At 47.5% G+C, this 19,913-nt stretch overlaps 1 protein-coding gene across 1 annotated transcript in view; it reads right to left on the reverse strand.

Moving 5' to 3' along the window:
- WDR36 (WD repeat domain 36) overlaps positions 1-19,913 on the reverse strand; it is a 194,970-nt gene that overhangs the window by 45,623 nt on the left and 129,434 nt on the right. Inside the window, exons 18-19 of the mRNA XM_033929130.1 lie at positions 17,338-17,435; positions 14,411-14,556 (exon numbers count right to left, since the gene is read on the reverse strand). Coding sequence (XP_033785021.1) covers positions 14,411-14,556; positions 17,338-17,435 — 244 coding nt within the window. The remainder of the gene's footprint in view (positions 1-14,410; positions 14,557-17,337; positions 17,436-19,913) is intronic.

Below are 19,913 nucleotides of genomic sequence, written 5' to 3' on the forward strand. Positions count from 1 at the left end.
AAAGACCACTTTCCAAGTGAGAAATTTAAAATGCGTTGAGGCCAACGGCTCGAAAGGAGGCTTCATCAACGCAGAAAGAACCAAATTGAGATCCCAAACAACAGGAGGGGCTTTAAAAGGTGGTTTCACATTGAAGAGGCCCTTCATGAACCTTGAAACTAAGGGATGAGCTGAGAGGGGTTTCCCATGAATCGGCTCATGAAAAGCTGCAATGGCACTAAGGTGGACCCTTATCGAAGAGGATTTCAGACCAGAGTCAGATAAGGACAATAAATAGTCCAACACCAGTCCCACTGCTGTAGATATGGGATTGTGGTGATGTAACCGGCACCAGGAAGAAAAGCGAGACCACTTTTGTTGGTAACATTGAAGAGTGGACGGTTTCCTGGAGGCATCAATAATAGAACGAACAGGCTGAGACAGGAGAGCATGAGCTGGAGTCAGCCCGAGAGATACCAAGCTGTCAGGTGCAGAGACTGTAAGTTGGGATGAAGCAGTGTTTGCTGATGCTGTGTAAGCAGTGAAGGAAACAGAGGAAGAGGTATGGGTTCCCTGGAACTGAGTTGAAGTAGAAGGGAAAACCAATGCTGTCTGGGCCACCGTGGAGCGATGAGAATCATGGTGGCTTGTTCCCTCTTGAGCTTGAATAAGGTGCGCAGCATGAGCGGAAGAGGAGGGAATGCATAAAGGAAGAGATTGGTCCAATCTAGGAGAAATGCATCGGGTTCCAGACGGTGAGGAGAGTAAAGTCTGGAGCAAAACAGGGGCAGTTGATGGTTGTGGGGAACTGCAAAAAGATCCACTTGAGGTGTGCCCCATTGAGAGAAAATGGACTGGAGAGTCGAAGGGTCGAGAGTCCATTCGTGAGGTTGAAGAATTCTGCTGAGATTGTCTGCTAAGCAATTCTGTTCCCCTTGAATGTAGACTGCCTTCAGGAATAAGTGACGAGCAGTCGCCCAGGTCCAAATCCTTTGAGCCTCCTGACATAAGGGACGGGATCCCGTCCCTCCCTGTTTGTTGATGTAATACATTGCAACTTGGTTGTCTGTGCAAATGAGAAGAACTTGAGGAAAAAGGAGATGTTGGAAAGCTTTGAGAGCGTAAAATATCGCTCTGAGTTCCAGGAAATTGATGTGGTGTTTCTTTTCCTGGGTGGTCCAAAACCCCTGAGTTTGAAACTCGTTCAAGTGAGCTCCCCATGCATAGGGGGAGGAATCCGTGGTGATGACCAGTTGATGAGGAGGTAGATGGAACAGTAGACCTCTGGATAGATTTGATGATTTCAACCACCAAAGAAGCGACTGTCGAAGAGACGAGGTCACAGATATGTGTTGTGAACAAGGATCCGTCGCTTGTGACCACTGAGTCGCTAGGGTCCATTGAGGAGTACGCAGGTGGAGACGTGCGAAGGGAGTGACATGTACTGTGGAGGCCATGTGTCCCAAGAGCACCATCATGTGATTCGCAGAGATGGAAGGTTGCTGGAACACCTGCTGACAGAGATGAAGGATGGTGTGAAGGCGGTTTAGAGGAAGAAAAGCCCTCATCTGAACAGTATCCAGAATGGCTCCAAAAAATTGAAGCCGCTGAGTCGGAATGAGGTGCGACTTGGGTAGATTGATTTCGAACCCCAACAGTCGAAGGAAGTAAATGGTCTGATCCGTGGCTTTGTGAACGGACTGAGGAGAAGGAGCCTTGATGAGCCAGTCGTCCAGGTAAGGGAAGACTTGAAAGTTGTGGGAGCGGAGATAAGCTGCGACCACAATCAGACATTTGGTGAATACCCTGGGCGAGGAGGCTAGGCCGAAGGGTAGCACCTTGTATTGGTAATGATGTTGATTGACAAGAAAGCGCAGATATTGTCTGGACATCAGATGAATTGGAATGTGAGTATACGCCTCCTTGAGATCGAGGGAACATAGCCAGTCTTCCTGAGAAAGAAGAGGATATAGGGTGGCAAGAGATAACATCTTGAACTTCTCCTTGACCAGACATTTGTTGAGATCTCTGAGATCTAATATTGGTCTGAGATCTCCGGTCTTTTTGGGTACAAGAAAGTACCGGGAGTAAAATCCCAGGCCTTGCTGGTCCAGAGGAACCGGTTCGATGGCATTGAGAAGAAGGAGGGAGTGAACCTCCTGAGCGAGGAGGAGGGATTGAGCCTTGTTGGAAGCAGACTCTTTTGGCAGACTTAGAGGTGGAGGAGTCTGAAAATTTAGGGAGTAGCCGTGGGCGATGATAGCAAGTACCCACTGGTCGGAGGTGATTGCTTCCCAGCGAGATAGAAAAACTTGTAGTCGACCTCCTATGGGCTGAGGTAGAGGACACGAGGGAGGAAGACTGGCAATGTCCTGGAGAAAGGAGTCAAAAGGGCTGTGTCGACTTAGGTTGAGTAGCTGGTTTGACAGCAGGCTGCTGTTGTTGACGAGTCTGTTGTTGCTGCTGACGCTGCCTGCGAGGTTGAGGAGGATGGGACTGCGCCGGTCGAGCAGAAAACCTCCTTTGATATGAAGGTTGTTGCCTGAATGGACGAGGAGGAGGAGGTTTCTTCTTGTTTTTCAACAAGGTGTCCCACCTAGTTTCATGGGCGGAGAGCTTTTGTGTGGTGGTATCCATGGACTCCCCAAACAGCTCATCCCCTAGGCAAGGAGAATTGGCAAGCCGGTCCTGATGGTTTACGTCCAGTTCTGAGGTCCGTAGCCATGCCAATCTTCTCATTGCTACAGAGATAGCAGTAGCACGAGACGTCAGTTCAAAAGTATCATAAATAGAACGGACCATAAACTTCCTGAGTTGCAGAAGACTAGAGGTACATTGCTGAAAAGCAGGAAGTTTACGGTCCGGAATATACTTTTGAAAAGAGGTTACCTGTTGAATGAGGTGCTTCAGGTAAAACGAGAAGTGGAAAGCGTAATTACTTGAACGGTTGGCCAGCATTGCATTTTGGTAAAGACGCTTTCCAAATTTGTCCATGGCCTTTCCTTCCCTACCAGGAGGGACAGAGGCATACATACTGGCTCCTGTAGTCTTCTTTAGGGTTGACTCTACCAACAGGGATTCATGAGGAAGTTGGGGTTTGTCAAATCCAGGTATTGGAATCACTTTATATAGAGATTCTAGTTTTCTTGGGGCTCCTGGGATTGTCAAAGGAGTTTCCAGATTCTTATAAAAAGTTTCCCTCAAGATGTCATGGAGGGGTAACTTTAAAAACTCTTTAGGAGGTTGGTCAAAATCCAAGGCATCCAAAAATGCCTTGGATTTTTTAGAGTCAGACTCTAAAGGAATAGACAGGGTGTCTGACATCTCCTTTAAAAATTTTGTGAAGGAGGAGTGCTCTGGCTTAGCAGTAGTATCCTGCACCGATGGTTCCTCCTCATCAGATGTGTAATCCTCCTCGGTACCGAGGGGATCATCTGAATCGTCCCACAAGTCAGGGTCCCGTACCGATTGTAAACGACCCTGGGAAAGTGGAGTCGATGTATCAGTATGTTTAGTCTTGTGTACCGATTTACCAGACCGAGTGGAGACGGTACCTGGGGAATGTAGTACGGTACGGGGTTCAGAGACCAGTACCGGTTCCGACACCGTAGGAGTAGCACGCCGTTTTGGTTCTGCTGACAGAACAGGCATGGACAAAGATTTTTGCGGTGCCGAAACAGTCGATGCCGATAACAGAGGCTGTTCGACAGACGGCACCGAAGGCTCAGTCGGTACCGACACTGGAAGGTTCGGAGACAATAGAGCCGGGAGCAACTGTTGTAGTTGCTGCTTAAGCTGGACCTGGAGGATAGAGGCAATGCGCTCATCCAACGTTGGTCCCGATGGCACCGGTACCGGTTTTTTCTTGCTCGGTACCTTCGGTGCCGCTCGACGCTCGGGTGAAGTCGATGCCGATGACGATGCAGAGACTTCAATGGGAGCGGAGCGTTTACGGGGCCGGCGCTCAGTCTGCAGGACTTGGCTCACTGCATGCTCGACTGGCGGGCCTAGAACAGTAGGGGAAGGCTTCTTAGCCGGCTTACCTACAGGAGTCGACACCGACGATGGATCTGGCGGTGCCGAGGTAGTCGGAGTCGACTTGGAGGAAGTCGTCGACGTCGATACCGGTGCAACTTCCATAGCGGTACCGAAAAGGATCCGCTGCTGAATTTGTCGATTTTTTAAAGTTCTTTTTTGTAAAGAACTACAGCGGGTGCAGGTTTCAGCCCTATGGTCCGGACCCAGACACTGGAGGCACCACTTGTGTGGGTCGGAAAGGGAGATAGGGCGCGCACACCGCTGACACTTTTTGAAACCCGGTGACGGGGGCATGAAGGGAAATACTGCTGTAGCAAAATCGAAGCCCGAGGCTTCGATGGTGCCAACAGGCCCCGCCGGGTCAGATTCGATAAAAAAATGAAAAATAATAATTTTTTTTTTTTTTTTTTTACACAAAGGGTAAAAAAGAAAGAAAGAAATAAAATATGAAGAAAAAAATACGCGCGAGCGGGAAGGCAAGTGAAATAGAAAAAAACTTCCAACAGCCGTTGGAAACACGCGTCTTCTTAGCTCCGCGGAATTAAGAAAACTGGGGACCGCGCGCCTCTGTCGGGCGGGAAGGCACTTGCGCACGCGCGGTGCGGCCTAGCTAGAACTTTCTAAAGTTCTTAGAGTGCAATCACTCTAAAATTGTCCGTACCGGGGCTCCGTCGGTGCCGTCACCCATCAGTCAAGAATATGCTGCCTGCTTGTCCTGGGATAAGAGGTTTTCCGAGGATAGGCTCATGGATCGCAGTGATGGCACTGAGGTGGACTCTGATTGAGGTCGACTTGAGGCCAGCGTCGGAGAGAGAGAGCAAATAGTCCAGTACGGTTTCCACCGCCAATGAGGTGGGATCGTGATAATGAAGCAGACACCAAGAGGAGAACCGGGTCCACTTCTGATGGTAACATTGGAGGGTGGCCGGTTTCCTTGAGGCATCCAGAATACGACGGACAGGCTGAGATAGATTCTCTGGAGAGGTCAGCCCGAGAGAAACCAAGCTGTCAGGTGGAGCGAGGACAGATTGGGATGCAGTAGAGACTGATGCTGCTGTGTAAGTAGAGTAGGAAACACAGGAAGAGGAATGGGCTCCCTGGAGCTGAGCTGGAGTAGGAGGGAGAACCAGTGTTGGCGAGGCCACCGAGGGGCGATGAGAATCATGGTGGCTTTGTCCCTGCAGAGTTTGAATAACGTCCGCAACATCAGAGGCAGAGGAGGAAAGGCATATAGGAACCGATCCGTCCAGTCGAGCAGGAATGCATCCGGGGCCAGACGATGAGGAGAGAAGAGTCTGGAACAGAACTGGGGCAGCTGATGGTTGTGAGGAGCTGCAAAGAGGTCCACCTGAGGGGTGCCCCACTGAGCGAAGATGGAGCGGAGTGTGGGGGGATCCAGAGTCCACTCGTGAGGTTGAAGGATGCGGCTGAGATTGTCGGCCAGGGAGTTCTGTTCACCCTGGATATAGACAGCCTTGAGGAAGAGACTGCGGGCCGTGGCCCAGGTCCAGATGCGGATGGCCTCCTGACAGAGGAGGGGAGATCCGGTGCCGCCTTGCTTGTTTATGTAGTACATGGCGACTTGGTTGTCTGTGCACAGGAGAAGAACCTGAGGGTAGAGAAGGTGCTGGAAGGCCTTGAGGGCATAGAACATGGCCCTGAGTTCCAGGAAATTGATGTGATGTTGACGCTCCTGAGGGGTCCAGAGTCCCTGAGTGCGAAGTTCTCCCAGGTGAGCTCCCCATGCATAGGGGGAGGCATCTGTGGTTATGATCATGGAGTGAGGGGGTAGATGAAAGAGTAGACCCCTGGAAAGATTGGATGAGTTCAACAACCATTGAAGAGATTGCTGAAGAGACGATGTCACAGAGATGGGATGAGAAAGAGGATCGGTGGTCTGTGACCATTGGTTGGCTAGAGTCCATTGAGGTGTCCTGAGGTGGAGTCGCGCCAGAGGAAGCACATGGACCGTCGAGGCCATGTGGCCCAGGAGGACCATCATCTGCCGAGCTGGAATGGAGTGATGAAGGAGCACCTGGCGGCAGAGGTGGAGCAGGGACCGTTGGTGGTCGGAGGGGAGAAACGCCCTCATGAGAGTGGTGTCGAGAACGGCTCCAGTGAACTGAAGTCGCTGTGTGGGAAGCAGATGCGACTTGGGGTAGTTGATCTCGAACCCCAGGAGATGGAGGAAGGAGATGGTGTACTGAGTGGCTTGTAGCACAAGTGGAGACGTAGGTGCTTTTACCAACCAATCGTCCAAGTAGGGGAACACCTGTAGGTTGTGAGACCTGAGAAAGGCCGCCACCACAATAAGGCACTTGGTGAACACCCTGGGCGATGATGCGAGGCCAAAGGGTAGCACCTTGTACTGATAGTGGCGGTGCTGTATCTGAAATCGGAGGTAGCAACGTGAATTCAGATGGATTGGAATGTGAGTGTAGGCCTCTTTGAGGTCCAGGGAACATAGCCAGTCGTGTTGAGAGAGAAGAGGATAAAGCGTGGCCAGGGAGAGCATTCTGAACTTTTCCTTGACCAGACACTTGTTGAGGTCCCGGAGATCGAGGATGGGACAAAGGTCTCCTGTCTTCTTGGGAACCAGGAAGTAGCGGGAGTAGAATCCCTGACCCCTTTGGTCTGAGGGAACCTCTTCGATGGCATTGAGGAGAAGGAGGGATTGGACCTCCCTTAGGAGGAAAAGGGACTGGGAGGAGTGGGACGCAGACTCTATAGGAGGGTTGTCTGGTGGAAGAGTCTGGAAGTTGAGAGAGTAGCCGTGGCGGATGATGTTGAGGACCCACAGGTCTGATGTGATGGAACTCCCAACGGTTGAGGAAGAGTTGGAGACGTCCTCCGATTGGCTGACAGGCTATGGTGGAAGACAGGCTATGCCCTGGAGAAAGGAGTCAAAAGGGCTGAGATGGTTTTGACGGAGGAAGAGGCTTGGCAGGTTGGTGAGATTGAGAGCGAGCCTGAGTGTGTTGTTGTTGATGAGGTCTGCGAGGCTGCTGTTGGGGCGGGTTGAGAGGCCTGGCCGAGAACCTGCGCTGGTATGAGGACTGTGGTCTATAAGGACGAGCAGTTGGAGCCTTCTTTTTAGGTTTTACTAGAGTGTCCCATCTGGTCTCATGTGCTGAGAGCTTCAGGGTGGTCGAATCCAGGGACTCCCCAAAAAGTTTGTCCCCAAGACAGGGTGCATTAGCTAGGCGGTCTTGGTGGTTGATGTCAAGATCAGATACCCTCAACCAGGCCAGACGTCGCATGGCAACAGCTATGGCAGACGCTCGGGAGGTCAGCTCAAATGATTCATAAATAGAGCGCACCAAGAATTTCCGCAATTGAAGGAGGCTGGAAATTTGTTGTTGAAAGAGTGGAACTTTGCGTTCAGGGATGTATTTTTGTAGGGCGGATAGTTGTTGTACGAGATACTTCATATAAAATGAGAAGTGAAATGTGTAATTATTCGCCCTGTTGGCTAGCATGGCATTTTGATAAAGGCGTTTGCCAAACTTATCCATCGTTTTGCCTTCTCTGCCAGGAGGGGTGGAGGCATAAACACTGGAGCCCTGAATTTTCTTTAATGTAGACTCAACTAGGAGAGACTCATGGGGCAATTGAGGTTTGTCAAAACCCGGAATTGAGATGACCCTGTATAGGCTGTCAAGCTTACGAGGAGCTCCGGGGACAGTGAGTGGATTTTCCCAATTTTTATAAAAAGTTTCCCGCAGTATGTCATGGACGGGTAACTTGAGGAACTCTTTGGGAGGTTGTTCAAAGTCTAAGGCATCCAGAAAGGCCTGGGACTTTTTGGAGTCAGACTCTAAAGGAATAGAAAGAGCCGCCGACATCTCCCTGAGGAATTTGGTGAAAGAGGATTGCTCAGGCTTGGAAGTGGTATCGGGCACTGAGGGTTCCTCGTCGGTGGATGATGCGTCCTCCTCGGTACCGGGTGGGGATTCTTCCCATAAGTCCGGGTCCCTGATATCAGTGTGCGCACGCCGAAATGTCGGGGTGGAAGGCTCGGTGTGGCGGGTCTTAGAAAGAGACTTGCCAGAGCGCATGGAGACGGTACCAGGAGAGGAAGACCGGTGTTGACCCCGGTCCCGGGAAGAGCGGTGCCATTCTGGGTCCCGGGGAGACCGGTGCCCTTCCTGGTTCCGAGGAGGATTGACCTCAGAGCGGGTCTATACCACAGGACGAGAACGGAGTGGTTCAGCCGAGAGGGTTGGCATGGAAGTGTTGAGTGGCACCGAGGGGGTGGACACCGGTGGGATGGTGCGAGGCTCGGGCCGGTTTGGTACCGAAAGAAGTGGTGCCAATAGGGTCGGTAGCAGGTGCTGGAGTTGTTGCTGCAGCTGTTCCTGCAATTTGTCTTGGAGTATGGCCGCGATGCGGTCATCCAGGGGTGGCACCGGTACCGCTTTTTTCTTTTTCGGTTCCATAGGTGCTGCTCCACGCCCCGGCGATGAGGAGGCCGATGACGAGGCACTCACCGAGATCGGGGCAGAGCGTTTGCGGGGTCGGCGTGAGGCCGGGAGGACCGGCGTTGCCACTATGGCAGGTGGGCGCTCAAGGGAGGTGGAAGGCTTCTTAGCTGGCTTACCTGGTGCCAGCAACCCCGAGGAAGGATCGGGCGTCGTCGAAGTGGTCGGTGCCGTCTTTTGCGGTACCGTCGACGTCGCGGCAGTTTCCATAGCAGATCCGGTACCGAAAAGGATATTCTGTTGGATCTGCCGATTTTTTAAGGTGCGTTTCTTAAGAGTGGCACAGCGGGTGCAGGTGTCAGCCCGATGCTCTGGACCCAAACACTGTAGGCACCAATTGTGTGGGTCAGTGAGAGAGATCGGGCGTGCACACCGCTGGCACTTCTTAAAGCCCAGTTGAGGGGGCATGAAGGGAAACACGGCCTCCGCAAAATCAAAGCCGGAGGCTTGTATGATGGCAACAGGACCCGCCGGGGCCGGCCTGAAAAATAAAGAAAAAACAAAGTTTTGGGTTTTTTTACTATTTAGAACGGAACAAGAAACCCGAAGGGAAAAAGAGAAAAACAAGAAAATAACGCGAGCGGGAAGGCAAAAAGGAAGTTTTCAACGGCCGTTGAAACCACATGCGTCTTCTTCGCTCCGCGGAAACGAAGAAACTGGGGACCACGCACTCCTCCGTCGGGCAGGAAGGCACTCGCGCATGCGCGGTGCGGCCAACTAGAACTTTCTAGTGAAAAATGTCCATACTGGGGCTCCGTCAGTGACGTCACCCATGCGTTAAGAATATGCTGCCTGCTTGTCCTGGGATAATAGGACATTACCTCCTATCCCATGACTTTCTAATTTCCTCAGAAGTCTTTCTATTTTGTCAAATGCCTTTCCAAAAACTAAACAAACAATATCATTCGGTTCACCTTTAGCCACATGTTCATTCAGCCCTTCAAAGAAATGGAGTAGATTGGTGAGGCAATATTTCTCCTAAAACCATGTTGGTTACGTATATGTTCTGACATTTTGTTCTTTATAATAGTCTCTACCATTTTGCCCGACACCGACATCAGACTCAATGGTCTATAATTTCCCGGATCACCTCTGGAACCCTTTTTAAAAATCGGCATCACATTGGCCACCCTCCAATCTTCTGGTACTATGCTGATTTTTAAAGAAAAATTACAAAGTACTAACAATAGTGGAGCTACCAAAACCTCTCTGAACTCCCTCAATATCCTGGGATGGATCCCGTCTGATCCCATGGCTTTGTCCACCTTCAATTTTTCAAGTTGTTCATAAACACTTTCTTCTGTGAATGGCGAAATATCCAATCCAGTCTCACATGTAATTCTGCCTGCTAATCACGGTCCGTCTCCAGGATTTTTTTCCTTCAACACAGAAGTATTTGTTTAGCACGTTTGCTTTTTCTTCATCACTCTCCATATAATGGTTCATAGCTTCTTTCAGTCTCACAATTCCATTTTTTGACTTCCTTCTTTCATTAATATACCTAAAAAAGAATCTTTATTTTTTTTAATATTTCTAGCCATTTGCCCTGCCTGTGCTTTTGCCAGGCGTATCTCTCTTGAGTTCTTTCATTTTCATCCAGAATTCCATTTTGTGCTCCTCTTCTTGATTATTTTTATATTTCACAAACGCCAAATCTTTTGTCTTTATTTTCTCTGCCACTAGTTTGGAGAACCATATCGGTTTCCTTTTTCTCTTGTTTTTATTTTCCTCACATAAAGGTCCGTAGCCATTTTTATTGCTTCTTTCAGCTTGGACCACTGTTCCACTTCCCTTATGTCCTCTCATTCTATTAGCTCTTTCTTCAGATACTCCTCCATTTTACTGGAGTCAACATGTTTGAAATCCAGGACTTTCAAGTTTAGTTTCATAGTTTATTAAAAATTTGATTAAACACTTATCATAACGTGTGTGATAATCTTCTCCCCTATGTCTAGTATCTCCCCTCAAGTCTACAATTCCTCCCAGTGTTCAGCACTGACTCTCTATTCCCATACCCCAACCCTGGGTCAGGCATTGCCCCTCTATGTCCATATGTCATCCCCATACAGCATCTCACCATTGTCTCTCTGTCCCTATGCTCTCACCCAAACACCCATCATCTCCCCTCTGTTTCTGTATACCACCCTATGTCAAGCTTCTCCCCTTTTTCCCCTCCCATTACACCAATGTGCCCCACTCCTTTCTAACACCAACCCAGTCAGCTTATCAAAATGGCTTGAGGAATTCCACTGTTTATGCCTAAGATATGTAGCATAAAATCTGTTTTTTTCTCCCTGAGATCTTGCCAGGTAATTGTGACCTGAATTGACCACTGTTGGAAACAGGATACTGGGCTTGATGGAACTTCAGTCTGTCCTAGAGAGCTGCACAGGAACGGGGACGATGGGGAACCTGCGGGTTCCCTCTTTGGGTCACGGGGATCCCTAGGGTCGCAGGGATCCCGTGGGGACGCCCCCTAGGGTCGTGGGGTTCCTGCGGGGTTGGATGTACTCGAGCCGCGAGGCTCGTCTTCTTTTCCCTACCTGCCCTGCCGCAGCACACAGCCGACCAGAAGTCTTCCACGATGTCAGTGCTGACGTCGGAGGGAGGGCTTAAGCAAAGCCCTCCCTCCCTCCGACATCAGCGCTGACATCGGGAAGACTTCCAGTCGGCTGTGTGCTGCAGCAGGGCAGGTAGGAAAAATTCAAGGCAGTGGCATAGAAAGGAGGGGGGGGGGCGGACCGCCCCAGGGCAGCCTTAGGGGGGGTGCAGAGCCGGCCAGATCCCCTTATCTTCGTGGCGCTTTCCCCCGACCGACTGACAACAGGCCCGGTCCGACAAACCTCCCTGCCCTGTAGCCGCGAATCTAAATTACCTTCTTACAGCAGCTGGATTCAGGGCAGGGAGGTTTGTCGGACCAAGCCTGTTCTGTTGTCAGTCGGGCGGGGAAGCGCCACGAAGGTAAGGAGCAGGGAGGGAGAAAGGGAAGAAAGGTGGAGTGGAGAGGAAAAGACGCTTAAGGGAAATGGGTAAAACTGAGGGTGAAGGACGCTGAAAGCACTGGGGAAGACAGAGGGGGGAGAAGGACGCTGAAAGGACATGGGGAAGACAAAGGGGTGGAGAAGGACGCTGAAAGGACATGGGGAAGACAGAGGGGGGAGAAGGATGCTGAAAGGACATGGGGAAGACGAGGGGAGAAGGACGCTGAAAGGATATGGGGAAGACAGAGGGGGAGAAGGACACTGAAAGGACATGGGGAAGACAGAGGGGGGAGAAGGATACTGAAAGCACATGGGGAAGACAGAGGGAGGAGAAGGACGCTGAAAGGAAATGGGGAAGAGAGAGTGGGGAGAAGATGCTGAAGGGAAATGGGGAAGAGAGAGTGGGGAGAAGACGCTGAAGGGAAATGGGGAAGAGAGAGTGGGGAGAAGACGCTGAAGGGAAATGGGGAAGAGAGAGTGGGGAGAAGACGCTGAAGGGAAATGGGGAAGAGAGAGTGGGGAGAAGACGCTGAAGGGAAATGGGGAAGAGAGAGTGGGGTGAAGACGCTGGCAGGGAAGAAGACAGGGATGCCAGACTATGGGGGGAGTGGAGGGAAGAAGATGGGTGCCAGACCAATTTGGAAGGGGGGAGAAAGGGAGAGGCACAGTAACAGAGCAAATGGAAGACGAAGAGAGAAGAGAGATAGTGGATGGAAGGAATTGAATGAGAACATGAGGAAAGCAGAAACCAGGCAACAAAGGTAGGAAAAAAATTATATTTCTTTTTTTTTTTTTTTTTTGCTTCAGGATAAAGTAGTATATTAGTTGTGTTGATAAAAATTTATAAACATTAGAAGCTCTGGTAGAAACCCGTTTACAAAATATGTATTCTTCCCAATTAATATTTCCAGATTAATAAAGTCTCTTTGCTTATTTGTAAATGGGTTTCTACCAGAGCCTTTAATTCAGTAGCATAATTAAATGAAATAACTATTTCTGAAGTTTATAGGGATGGGCGGGGACGGATGGGGACGGAGGGGATTCTTCACGGGGACAGGTGGGACTTTTACGGGGACGGGTGGGATTTCTGTTCCCGCGCAACTCTCTAGTCTGTCCCAGTATGGTAATTCTTATGTTCTCCCCTTCTCTTCCCTCCCCCTTCTGCATCTGGCTTTTTCTCTCACTGTGAGTTCAGCATTTGACCCCCCTCTTCCTTTATCGTCTTACTCAAGCATCCCTCCCCTTCCCTTTTAACTCCTCTCCCTCCCATGGGTCTGGCATCTCTCTTTCTTACCTCTAACCCCTTCCCCTTCTCTCAGGTCCAGCACTTCTCTTCCTTGATTCCAACCCTCCCTCTAAAGGCTCAGCATCTCTCTCCTTTCTCTCCAAGCTCTAGTTCCCCTTTACAGGTCCAGGGTATCCTTCCGCTCCCCTCCAGCTCCTTCTTGCAGATCCAGATTCCCCTCATCTTCTTTTTCATCTCTTACTCCTGCCACAATGAGTACACTTTCTATCAGCACCGCTTCACATAGGCCTGCTCTGGGGCCTTCCTTCCATCATAACCTGCCCACTCCGATGCAACTTACTGTATATGCAGGGCAGGACATGGCAGAAGGAAGGACCTGAAGCAATGGTGGAAGGACGGAAAGAAAAATGTGGAGGTGCTGGACTGTGGAAGGCTGAGATATTGGGGGAAGGCTGGAGGGAAGGAAGAGGATTTTTGGACATTCATAGTATAGTGCTTCTAGATGGGCCTCGGCCCACCCAGGCCCATCCGTGGCTATGCCCCTAATCTGAAGGAAGCAAATAAGGATACAACTGCTTTAAGGTTTCAATTACCAAAGAAATATGGGGAACTCTTTCTGAATATGAATCCAAATGATTTAAAATTTACATCACCCACATTAAAAGGCCTCAGTGCAACTAGTAGGTTGCTTATCTACTCCGCCTACAATCAGAGTTTGAATTCTACATTGAGATTTATGTCAGGTAGCTGGCTCTGGCCAATTCAGCCACACAACCACCATCAATTGGTGACTAGACAATGGTAAACCACCCTACTTATAGTCTGCAAGTAGCAACTCCCATAAGTTGTTTGTGACTTAATACTTGTATACAGGCACAAGAAGGAGAAAAGTATGTTACCTTCTGAGATATGTAATGTCAGAGGGCATAATTTTGGAGGACAATGTGGCTAATCAAGCAGCTGAGGGGGACTCACCAAAAAGAGTTTGCTAGCAAAGCAGACAAAGAAGCAAAAGCCTAGATGCTGTCAGGAAGAGGATATCCTAAAAGCTATCATATTGGTAGGGAATGCCCAACCAATGTGGCACTGTCAAGAAAGTGAAGTTGCTTACCTGTAACAGGGGTTCTCTGTAGACAGCAGGGGAACGCAGCCACCCTTGTTGGAGAGATCCTCTAAGCTTACCAACAAGTGTACCTGCATTTCCCCTGCTTGTCTCCAGAGACAGAGGGTAATTCTAATTGTTACAGGGATGCTAGTCTCTATTTAAAGGCCTCTACTGTATGAGTGGAATGCCCCAGTACCATAGTTGCTGAATTGTAAGAGTTAATCCATGGAAATATCAGACAAGGGAAAAGGAGACATTTTCCTTAAACTGAGATAATTTTGTTTGAAGAATTACCAGTCCATCTAAATAGAAAGATTCAAAGGAAGATTCAAGCAACATTCCCAAAAATTACAAACTCATAACTTGTCTACCTACAGTCCTTAAGCAGTTCATTGCAATAGATGGCAAAAGAATGTAAGATCATATCAGCTTTTAACAATATCATATCAACAGAGCAGGGCAATAAGAAGGGTGCATTTGGAACTAGAGTAGCAACCTTCCATAGCCCATAAGAAGAGTGGATCAAGTCCAATATTTAAATGTCAGAGAGTATTAGAAATACATGTGGCAATTTGAATACCTTGATTACATCTAGACTCAAGAGATTTTTCCATCTTGACTGCGGTAAATTAGACAGTGTCAGTAGGTGTTCCTCCAGCTGCTCTGGTGATTCATATTCTACCATTTGACCCCTCGTCTCAGCTTCACTTTCCGTATTCTCCACATCTTTCAAAGAAACAATTTTAAATTATGTGTTATGTAAACAAGCAATTCTGATCACTACTGATAAAAATAGTTTGAGCCCTACAAGTGTTGATAAGGTGGTAAAAATGAGACATATTGTATAAATCCTGTACCTACCAATTCAACACAAACAGGCCACACAGTAACTTTACTCAACCTGGATTATTTTAAATCAAGAGTCTTAAATTTCCACTTAAAAAAAATCAAACCTGTTACCAACATGTAAATAAAACCAGTAATTATCATATTGTCGAATGGAAGCCAAGTACATATAAAAATCAGTAAATTAATTCAGGCCACTACGTGGCCATCATCTCCAAGTCTACAAGACAGAGGCAAAGGGAAATGTAATTGGAACTTCTTTATTTTCCCCCAAAAGAGTTTTTATAGCATGTTAGGCTAAGGAACCCTCAAAATCCATAGCCCTGATCTCACCCCCATAGACACCCTCTCTGGGTCTGCCATACCGGTTTAGACTACATGTTCACCATCTGCTGAGGCACTGAGAAATACTGGCTGGCTGGGAAGCACAAAGTATCATATATAATTAGTCAGTGTTCTCAGTTTCCATCCACTGGTAGACATGAATAACCCAAGCTGTCTGGATGGCTGATAAGGAAAATAAAAGTTATTGAAATATATCAATCTAGAAAGGGTTATAAAGTCTTTCTAAAGTTCTGGGATTTCACTGAACCAGGGTGAGAGCCATTATTTCCATATGGAGAAGACTGAACAGCCCTGCTCGGCTCTTCAACTGTAGAATCAATCTGCCTTTGCATTCTTGGGTATGGCCATCAGATCCATGTCCCGTCTTCCCATGGCTGGCAGCTGGAGGGAAAGGAGAGGTACTGGACCCGTGGCTGGGAGCTGGAGGGAAGGGAGAGGTACCGGACCTGCGGCTGGGAGCTGGAGGAAAAATGAGCCTGCCCGCAGTACCAAGGACCCAAAAGTGGCTCCTCTCAAGTTGCCATATCCACTCGGTAAAACTTTGTAAAAGTGTAGAGAGTAGACTAGTAGCTGCTCTACAAATCTCATGACACACATACAAAATATATACAGTGGAACCTTGGTTTACGAGCATAATTCATTCCAGAAGCATGCTCATAAACCAAATTGCTCGTATATCAAAGCGAGTTTCCCCACAGGAAGGGAAACTCACTTGATTCGTCGTCGTCGTCCCCCCCCGAGGCCACTGGTGCTGCTCCCCTCCCCCCCGAGAACTGGCATCACTCCCCCCCACGTGAACCGGCATCTTCCGCCCGCCCAAACAGAAGCCTCATCCCATCTGGCACCGACACGCAGCCCCAGGATGTGCCAGTGCACAAAGATCCTTCCTGTTACCTGGGCCTTGAGCAGAGAGAGAGCGAGAACCAGAAGGCCTTGAGCATGCGCAGATGCTCAAGGCCCAGGCAACAGGAAGGATCTTCGTGCACCGGCATGTCCTGGGGCTGCGTGTTGGTGCCAGATGGGATGAGGCTTCTGTTTGGGCGGGCGGAGGATGCCGGTTTGGGGGGGTGGTTTGCGAGCTGGGGGAGCGATGCTGGCTCTCGGGGGTGGGGGAGCATTCACGGGTGGGTGGGCAGCAATGCTCGCAAATCGAATCAACGCTCGGTTTGCGAGTCACGATTTGCTCATCTTGCAAAACACTTGCAAACTGCGTTACTCGCAAACCGAGGTTTGACTGTATATATCTATATATCTAATTGCTGAAAATTCTCAGCCCAACCAAGAAGAAAATGACATGGATATAGTTCAATCAATGATCTGAAACAAAATCATAGAATTTCGTTTCTGCAAATTGGCACTTAATGAAATAAGATTAATACTCTTTTCAACTACAGTTTTTGGTTGGTTGGGCTGAGAACTTTTCAGCACCCCTTCATATTATATACACACACACACACACACACAAACAATATGATCTATTTTCTTCCATCAGTGCATGCAGTTGGAATATGAACTGTGTAATAATAATAACAACTCTATTTTTGTATACCGCAATACCACAAGCAGTTCAGAGCGGTTTACAGAGGAAGAGACTATACACAGACAGCAATGTTACAGAAAAAGACTTTCAGATTACATTAGCAAGCCAAGAGTAGTTAGGTATATCCAGAAATATTTCAGAGATACAACAAGGCAGGAAATGAGTTAGAGAAATTTGTCAAAGAGATAGGTTTTAATTGATTTCCTGAAGGTTTGGTAGGAGGGTGAATTTGAAATGAGGGTGGTTAGACATTTATTCCATTTGCCTGCTTGGAATGGCAGTGATCTATCAAGGAATCTCTTGTAGATACAGCTTTTCAAGGATGGAAAGGCAAATAGATAGGCACTACGTGTACAAGCGGTGCCTGGAAATTCAAAATGGTGCGACAGGTAGATTGGTTTTGAAGCTGAGGGAGGCAAACTTGAAGATGACCCTTGCCTCCATCGGCAGCCAGTGTAGTTTTCAATTGAGATATTTAATGTCTCAATTGAAATATGTATGGCACCTGGTTTTAATGTTATTTGCAATTTTATCACCTTATTCCATTTGTAAAAATAGATGAGTAATATCCTTGAGATTACATTTGAAGTATTCTAAAGGTAAGTGTAAGGCTGATATAAACTAAGGAGATTTCAATAGGTTTCCAAAATCCTTTGCATTCTGACCTTCTGACAGATTTTATGTGCTTGGTCTACAAGATTAGTGAAAAACTGATCAATTAGATAAATTTTATCCCACATTAAGTCATAATGACTCTCTTAAAGCCCTACATTTACCTTGGGAAGGGAAACTTCCAGGAAGCCTTATGATAGAAGGTTCATAATCCACAGGAAGAGGCCGCAATGACACTAGTGAATACAGACACTTGTTGCACCTAAATCATCAAACAAAAAAAAATATTACGACAAAATACTTACTGTAGAAATGGATCAGAAGCTACTTTCTGGCTGTTTAAAATACTTGCAGTACATTCCCATGAATTAAATTACTAAACTTGGAGACTGTTTATTGCCAAGCACATTAACCCATACCCATAACTACCTTTTGGAATAGTTTAGTTTACAAAACTGTAATTTAAGTATACATAAGACCCAATTTCCCTATTTATTCTATTATATAAACCATTTAGATCTTCAATGATAGACAGTATATCAAATAAACTTGAAGGAAAGATTAGGTTCTTACTTCAGTAATCTTTCTAGTAGACAGACACTCTATTCCTGAAACTATGGGTAGTTAATCCCTTCTCAAGAGAATTCTTGTAGGGAGCTTCATTAGCATTCTTTTGCTACATCTCCCATCCTTCTGGGCTGACCTCCAATTCCTCAGTTCGTACCAAAGCAGATGATAAGCCCTGGAAAGGAAACAGAATAGGGAGGGGTACGGGGATGCTCCCAAAGAAACAGGTCATTTCTGCTCATATTATTAAACATATAATAGATAAACAACCATGTGCAATACATAACAAGGTGAAAACCAAACAAGTCACCAACTTAAGCACAACCTGCACTAAGAGTATGGGAGATTTCTAGATTCTTCTAGATTCAACAACACAGCAGTTGTGTCCTCTATCTTTGTCAAGGTTGGACAAAGGAAAGAAACAAGAGGTCCAGATTTCCCAGTACCTTTGAGGCATTAAGCAGGCAAATGAACATCTGATAGGGTGGGCTTCAGGAATACTGTGTCCATCTACTAGAAAGATTACCAAGGTAACAACCTAATTTTTCCTTCTAGTGCAACAGACACTCTATTCCTGAACCTGAGGGATGTATCCAAGCAGTTCCCCCAAGTTTAGGGTGGGAAAGATAAGTCTGCTGTCATAACTGAAGATCCAAATGCGGAGTCCTGTTTGGCCGCCACATCCATCTTGTAAAACTTCGTGAACGTATGGTGTGAAGACCAAGTGGCCATTCTACAGATTTCATCTGGGAAAACCGCCAAAGATTCTGCCCATGAGAAAGCCTCACTTCTAGTATAGTACACCTTCAGGGATTCAGGTGGACTTTTCCCACTTCTGAAATAGGCTGAAGAAATGGCCATACAAATCCATCTGGAAATGGTCGTTTTCGAGGTCAATTGGTCTTTACGGGCAGCCCCCGCCAATATGAACAGATGATCCGACAATCAAAATTTGTTCACAATCTCACAGTAAGAGTCCGTGCACATCCAACAATTTCAACACCTGATCAATCTTTCTCAATCCCGAGGGAGTGAAGGCTTGCCTGTGTACTTCTTGGTTGATGTGGAAGCTGGAAACCACTTTAGGTAAAAAGATGGGGCTGTAAGGCTACACCTGAATCTGAAATTCTGAGGAAGGGACCTCTGCATGACAAAATCTGAAATTCCAACACTTGTCAGACTGAAGTAATCGCTGCCAAAAACACAGTTTTGATGGTGAGGTCCATTAGAGAAGCTTAGTCCAGAGGTTCACAGAGTGCTCTAGCTACTGCCCAGAGAACCAGATTAAAACTCCATGCCAGAAAAGGATGTTGCACCAGTCACATCTGGATGTGCGGTTACAGTGCTCTTATGAATCCTAGACCCAAAACAGGAGAATCCCTCAATCTGAACTTTCAGGGAGCCAACTGCTAGGCCTTTTTCTAGACCTTCCTGGAAGAAGGCGAGCACCACAGAGATTGGTATCGAGCTCAAATCCTCACTCCTCTGAGCGCACCAAGATTGGAAGCACTTCCAGGCTTTCGCATATGCTGCTATAGTCAGTCGCCTTCTTCCATTTTAGAAGGGTGGAAACCACTCCATCCGAATAGCCTTTATGCACTACCGCCGCATGCTCAAGAGCCATGCCATAAGAGCAAAATATTCTGGATCCTGCAGGGCAATAGTGTAAAAATAATAAAAAAGAGATAGAAAAAGTCTTTTGGTGAGAGCACAATGATAATGAGGTTTTATGACCAATGATAATATCTTGTGCCCTATTGAATGTGTCTTTAAAATATTAAGACGCTGGGGTATTTGAGGTCTTTTTCCTCATTATTATTACAAATTTGATGTCACTACTAAATATCACACTGTGTTCAATTTTTGTTTTGACATTATGATTGGTGAACTATAGTTTGTCTCCACATTAATTGTTGATGAAAGGGAAGACAGGTGACCTGTGCATTTGCGCTACTGCTAAGCTAGCACTGTGTAGCAGAGGATTGTGGCGTCTCTATCTTTAATTTCTGGAGGGATTCCATGATCACCTCCAAAACAACTGAAGACTAACAGCCTGCACACAGTTGGGTTCTCCCCGAGATCAGAGGCCTCCCACTAGTTCCCCCCACCAAGAGATGAATTAGCATCTCCTGCAACAAGAGGATCCTGACTGGGAGAGTATAGGCAATGAAAT

The sequence above is a fragment of the Geotrypetes seraphini genome, chromosome 1, assembly GCF_902459505.1.
Source record: "Geotrypetes seraphini chromosome 1, aGeoSer1.1, whole genome shotgun sequence".
Taxonomy (NCBI): Eukaryota; Metazoa; Chordata; class Amphibia; order Gymnophiona; family Dermophiidae; genus Geotrypetes; species Geotrypetes seraphini.